Source organism: Schistocerca gregaria, chromosome 7 (assembly GCF_023897955.1).
Source record: "Schistocerca gregaria isolate iqSchGreg1 chromosome 7, iqSchGreg1.2, whole genome shotgun sequence".
Lineage (NCBI taxonomy): Eukaryota > Metazoa > Arthropoda > Insecta > Orthoptera > Acrididae > Schistocerca > Schistocerca gregaria.
In genome coordinates this window covers 407,508,232-407,515,241 of record NC_064926.1, presented here as the reverse complement: position 1 = coordinate 407,515,241, position 7,010 = coordinate 407,508,232, and the positions used below count along the sequence as shown (strand labels likewise).

The following is a 7,010-nucleotide window of genomic DNA, read 5'->3' as shown; positions in this document are numbered from 1 at the left end:
GTCAGTCAACAGACGCCGTCGCCTGTGCCCTTCACGTTTCCACTTCACTGTCACATCGGGAACAGTGGACCTATAATGTTTAGGAGTGCGGATAGTTCGCGAATAGACGTTTGACACAAGTGACACCCAATCACCTGACAACATTCAAAGTCCGCGGAGCGCCCTATTCTGCTTCTCATGATGCCTAATGACTACTGAGATCGCTGATAAGGAGTACGTAGCAGTGGGTAGCAGCCCAATACACCTAATATGAAAAACCTATGTTTTTTGGAGTGTCCGGATTCTTTTGTTCACATAGTGTATATTTTTAGTACATATGACGCCTTTTAATATAAGCAAGAGCTTATGACGTCATATTGAACATGAGGACCCTGGCTATGCCTCCAGTGATCTTTCTAAAGTCCGAGAGATGTATAGGCATGAGTAGGTATACCTTTGTTGTAGACTGCCTTTGGAATAATGTGACCTTGACTGTATCATCTTACTATGTGTCCAGCGCTCGCGCTGTTGCGTTGTGCCACGTCCGCGTTGCTGCCATGTGGAAGGTATGTGTGGGTCGGTGGAGGTTGGTTTTCGGGAAGGAGACCAGACAGTGAGGTCATCGGTCTCACCGGGTTAGGGTAGCACGGGGAAGGAAGGCGGCCGTGCCCTTTGAAAGGAACCATCCTGGCATTTGCCTGGAGTGATTTAGGGAAATCACGGAAAACCTAAATCAGGATGGCCGGACGCGGGATTGAACCGTCGTCCTCCCGAATGCGAGTCCAGTGTCTAACCACTGCGCCACCTCGCTCGGTGTGGGTCGGTGGGTAGATATATAAATATATTTTCGATAAATATGACGTCATCTTTAGGTAGGTAAGAGTCTTTAATGTCAAAATCTGCATGAGGAGTCAGGCTGTGTCTCCATAGGGTACAAATAATGTGACGCAACACGCGTATCCGTTTCATGTTGAAATATCTCGTATGTCATCGAGAAGCAACTTAAGACAGAAGTAGTCCTGGGCACATTAACATCAGCACACACCTCTAACGTGTATGAAATCGTTTTTCCAGTGCGGTGGCAGAGGAAAATTATTTTCGTGAGAACCTTATATTAAACATTATCCTCTGGGATCTCACCAGAGATGGACCCTAAAGTGTAACCATAGCTGTTTGCCATTGTGGGCAATTAATGTTTGTGTTCACCAGTGTCACTTATTCTGAGTATCGGTACCTAATGTTATTCCCGTAAGACTAATAATAACGTTTAAACATTGTATTCCCTTTTTTTATTCTTACTACCTCAGTTGTGGAATCCTTTTAACATAATTACTTTGTCTTGTTCTTAAGCTATAATGATTTCCCCCGAAATGCCAAGGCAGAATATAGTTAAAAGCACTCGACTTAAGCTGTGTTTCTCTGTGGTCTGCTGTAATTTTAAATGGTTTAAAGATTTAATCTAGCATGTTTGGGCATCTCCGTGCTTCTAGTGATAGGTTTTATTGTACTTTTTAGGAAACCCACGGATATTTCAGTGCTTTTTTTTGTTTTCTACGATGAAACGCGGAAATGTGGTCCCAAAACTTTTATACTTGTCATTTAGCAGAAGAATTATTTAATGAGAACACTCTGGTAATATCCCTCTTAAAATAATTATCCCTAACACCTCACACCTCCAGAACTCACAGCCCTCTCCCTCCAACCTATTAAGAAGCAAGCACCTTGGGTTACAGTATCAGGTAAATTCGAGACATGTACAATTCCACGCAGTGCCATTTGGACACTTATGTTCACAACCATAGTTGCCCGACGCCGTACGGACACGTACGTTTTGAGGCCGTTTAGCGCAATTAATGTAGTTCCTTCAACGTTGAAAGTGTAGTTACTTCGCAAGTATGGCACCATCCACCTACCTGTGAAACGATCGCAATTCCCGTTGCCCTTCTGGGTGCAGCTCTTTTTATGACCATCAGTGTTTGACTTACCACTAACAGCATTGTGCCATGATACTGAAACTCAGCATCATGTATTTCTAAATCTGAAACAGTATTTACCTTCTATTTGGTTTCCATTGTAGAACAAGGAGTAAAAGCAATTTTAAGATTAAAGGAAATATGGAGATAATGAAGAATGGGACTGTATAGCGAAGTAATTGAAAATAAGGAATAAAATAATGGTACTGCGTCATGTATTTAAACATAGTTCTTTTCTAAACGCAATCGCTCACTTATAAGTTACGGATATTGTTTGTTTATGAGTAAGAATATGATTGGCTAATTCTACTGAAAGTACTCATCAGGCACTGTCTTATTTCTGAAGATGTCACCCATGAAGCTTGCAGATGCTTTCGGAATCCTTGCAAGATCAGTACTGTTGAAATCTACCCTGTAGATTCCGAAGCGTAACCTGAAAGAAAAAGCAAGGAAACAGATTTACTGCACTGGTTACAACAAGCTGTAGTTAAAGAAAGATAAAAAAAACAAACAAAAAAAACGGACTATGTTCCACAGCAGACTAGGAAAATACTTGTCGCACATCAACGGTAAGTGTGAAATGACAATTCCGACGGTTTGAAACATTCTGATTGATTCCAGCAGCTTGAATCGAAAGTTTCTTTTCACTCTCTCATATTGAAGTTCGCTGTAACTACAGAAAAAAAAGACGCACCATGAAGAAACTATACGAATGGTAATGAAATCATCAGATTTGATGGACATGTAGAGACAACTATTACAGTTTCAGAGCAATTGGTGGATGTTTCATCCAAGAGAAAGAGCTTGAAATCTGAGAAAGTCAGTGACTGGTAGGTCCACCTCTGGCCCTTATGCAAGCAGTTATTCGGCTTGATATTTATTGATATAGTCATTGGATGTCCTTCTGAGGGATATAGTGCCAAAATATGTCCAATTGGCGAGTTAGAACATCAGAATCCAGGGCTCGTTTTAGGGCCCTGTCGATAATGCTCCAAACGTTCTCAATTGGAGAGAGATCCGACGACCTTGCTAGCCAAGGTAGGATTTAGTAAGCACGAAGAAAAACCGTAGAAACTCTCGGCTTTTAGAGGCGGCTGTTATCTTTCTACATTATAAGTTCAGGATGCCTTGCCATGAAGGACAACAAAACGGAGAGAGCAGAATATCATTTGCGTACCACTCAACTGTAAGGTTTCCTGCTATGAAAAGAAATGTCACCCGAGAACATCACTCGCGGCTGTCGAACCGTATGGAGGATAACAGTCGGGTTCGCACCCCGCCGTCCGTAGCGTCTCCATGCACGTCATCGCTGGCTGTCGGGGATCATTTCGATGCGGGGCTCATAACTGACCACAGTTCTGTTCCAGCCAATGAGATTCTAGGCCGAAGACTTAAAAGTGGAGCCGATAGACCTGATTCAGTATCAGACTCAAAATATAACAGAGTTTTGGAGCACTTGAGATCAAATAAGCTAGAAGGGATAGATAACATTCCGTCGGAATTTATGAAATCGTTGTGTGAAGTGATAACAACATAACTATTCACATTCGTGTATAGAATTTACTAGGTTGGCGATATACCATCAGACTTTCAGAGAAACCCCTGCCACACATATCCGAAACTGGCAAGAGCCGACAAATTGGACAATTATCACACAATCAGCTTCACATGTCATGCATCGTAACCGCTGACACGAAATATTAATACAGAAAAAGGATAACTGAGGATCTCTGCTATGAACAACAGGTTGACTTGAGAAAGGGTAAAGCTATCAGAGAGGCTGTCCTGGCGTTGCCGTTGATGAAGCCACATTGAAGAAATATCAGGACACGCTCATAGAATTTCCCGTCTTGGCAAAAGAGTTCGACAATGTAAAATAGTGCAAGATTTAGCGAAATTCTCAGGAAAATTGGTATAATATGCAGGAAGAGACGGGTAATATACAATATGTACACATTATTGTAACGACTAATGAGGCAGGAAGAACAAGAACGAAGTGCTCGGATTAAAAATGGTGTAAGACGTGATGTAGCCTGTCACCCCTACTGTTCATACACAGAGAAATCAATGACGACAAGAAAAAAGTTCAAGAATGGGATTAAAATTCAAGATGGAAGGATATCAGTGATAAATTTCAATGATGATAGTCCTATCAGTGAAAACGAAGAAGAACTGCAGGATCTATTCAACGGAATTCACGGTCTAATTAAGTAAGTAATGTTGTAGTTACTTGTCGTGTCTCAGAAAAGAGTTCAGTTTCGAAGTGAAGAACGTAACGGTTATTAGAAAACAGTATGATAAAAACAACAAATATTCAACTTACTCGTATCCAGAAGCCCATTCCAGATTGTCCATAATGCTCCACGCCATGTAACCAAGTATGTTGACACCGTCTTCATTAATAGCTTTCAACAGTTCGGCCAAATAACTCTGTAACGGAGAAAGGGTAGTGTAGAGTTACACGTACGTATCACAAATGGAGCATCTTCTTATTCTGGCATGTTATCGGACGAGCATAACAATGCTCATTATTTTAGCCGTTGTAAGCAAACAGAATGTTTTTTGTAACAATCTATCAGTTTATAATAAACCTTGAACTAATTTATTAATTTTAAAAAAACTTTCGTTGTATTAATTCACAAAGAACTGTAATGATACAGAGATAAATCAGGACGTGGGAGATTGGTTACTGTATACTGAAGTATGTAGGAAAGAAATGTGTAATACTGTTTCCTAATATTGGAAAAATATATTTTGCTAATAATCAGCAGCATGACCACAAAATTGAGACACACAAATTACATATTTGTAAGGAGAACTTCAATTCTTTAATTTGGCGATGAATGCATCAAAACAAATAGAAAGAGAAATATTATTTAAATTGATATTGTTCGCGAGCCAATTACTTTTCTAGGTTTCTCTCTAGAATTACCTTTAATTTACCACTAATATTTAACATTCGATATTTTCATGTCCTAAGAAACTGAAGTACGACGTTCGTTGATATACAGAATATAATTGAAATTTCTGAAAGCAAGGACTGAGTAAAATAGGACTTCACTAAATTAGCAGCTAGAGAGCACCTCTTACTCGCCACATATAAATACATCGAAAAGTATTAAGTCACACAAACGATGACCACGGTATAGAAAAAAAAACTGCAAATTCAAGAAGTAAGTTGGTTTGGCACAGAGAACTATTTGATTTAAATGATTTTTTTTTGTAATATTGGTGCAGGTTACCCAAATATAAAAATTAAGTAGCATGTTAAGCTAATCTGTGGAGTAATTTTGTTTATACATGTTTCAGTAATACTGCAGTATGTTTGACGATAAAACAGGTGCACTTCAGCACAAAATCGTAATTTGTTAGCTGCTAACCATCAACGGAGTATCAATAAGAATTTGACCCCACATCAATTTCAAAAGGTGTAGCTCAATTGGCAGGAGGCTGTACATCTCATGAACGTAATCCACAAGCCATGGTCTGTTACCTCTCCATACAGTCGGTCAAACTGTTCTTTGTAGTACTAGCTTCGGATCTGAAAATGATCTGTTCATCACGAAGAAATCAGTATTTAAAGTCCGCAGCTCGTGGTCGTGCGGTAGCGTTCTCGCTTCCAACGCCCGGGTTCCCGGGTTCGATTCCCGGCGAGGTCAGGGATTTTCCCTGTCTCGTGATGACTGGGTGTTGTGTGCTGTCCTTAAGTTAGTTAGATTTAAGAGTTCTAAGTTCTAGGGGACTGATGACCATAGATGTTAAGTCCCATAGTACTCAGAGCCATTTGAACCATTTTCAATATTTAAAATCAGAAATATAGTGAGTGATCCAGGTGCTGTTTTCTATCATGCTTCCCACAATAGTCACAATGATCCAAAATCTTATGAATTAATTTATGTTACAGGAATTGTTAGAAATTGCTTTGCATGTGGTTGTAAATAGTGATTCGAACATTTTGTAAAGAGGCGTTAAGGCTAGCGACAAGTAACAAAACGAATAAACGTTATTTGGAATACCAGAGAAAAAAAATTGAAAGATTTAAATTAGATCGGTAGAATAGATGTGAATGTAGTGCAGATAATTTGTTACTGTTAAATGTAAAATGTAATGAACTATTTTCATGAACAGCGTCAAAATTCGTTGTTCAGTACTAGATAATATGAGCTTTCCGTGCGAATTTGGGTTTTGTAAAATAACCATACTGTAGGTATTTAGATGTGTGTGATGAAGATATAAATGGAAGTGTTATGTAATTCTGACTGAGACAATGAAAGTGTATCTGGTGTGTAATGCAATGGACGTATGAAGAGAGTATTACAAATCTGTTACAGCTGTGGAAAGTATAGTTTGGCCACTAGTTCAACTCGTTCAGTCTCTCGCCTGTCATACTGATCCTCCACTGTAAGTGCCTGATTTAATGACAGTATCTAAATTTAACAATACAAGCGTCACACAAGAACGTAGATACGTATGCTCACTGTACAAGATAGACACAAACAACAAAATGAACTGGAACAGTGAGGACAGAGACGTCGTGTTTCCTCAGAAAAAGATAATTTTAATATAGTATTTTACTATATTGCTGAGATCAACAGCACAGAGTTTGATTACAAGATAAAGAGATGAAATTTGGGAAGTTGTGACGAATTTAAAGTTGAATATATTTCCAACAATCACAACGCTAAACTATCGAACCATAAGAGGTACTGACATTACGGTAACTCCACATTTCAAACTTTCCGTTCTGTTCCTAAGCATAAGTGACATTTAATTTATCAGAACACATATTAAGGTAAATGTGCTATGGAACGTAGATATAGTGTCCTCTGTTGATTCGTCTTTAAGCACTGAAGGTCGTCTGCTGTTAGACATCTTTCATGCTGTGTGTTCGTCTACACCACAAAAAAGGCTTTTCCGTGTCTTGCTCACTTATCCACCTGCTATCTTTGGATGACAACTGCGAAGCTTGTGATAAGCAAGCCACCCAAGCTCCATGGTGAGCCGGCCACTAGAAATGCTTGGCGGGAAGTCCGTTTAGTGAAATCTCCATGATTACTA

At 39.4% G+C, this 7,010-nt stretch overlaps 1 protein-coding gene across 1 annotated transcript in view; it reads right to left on the bottom strand.

The window, feature by feature from the left end:
- Nucleotides 1–2,145: 2,145 nt before the first annotated feature.
- LOC126281469 (myrosinase 1-like) overlaps nt 2,146–7,010 on the bottom strand; it is a 98,542-nt gene continuing 93,677 nt past the window's right edge. The window contains exons 10-11 of the mRNA XM_049980463.1: nt 4,276–4,382; nt 2,146–2,385 (exon numbers count right to left, since the gene is read on the bottom strand). Coding sequence (XP_049836420.1) covers nt 2,259–2,385; nt 4,276–4,382 — 234 coding nt within the window. The 3' untranslated portion in view covers nt 2,146–2,258. The remainder of the gene's footprint in view (nt 2,386–4,275; nt 4,383–7,010) is intronic.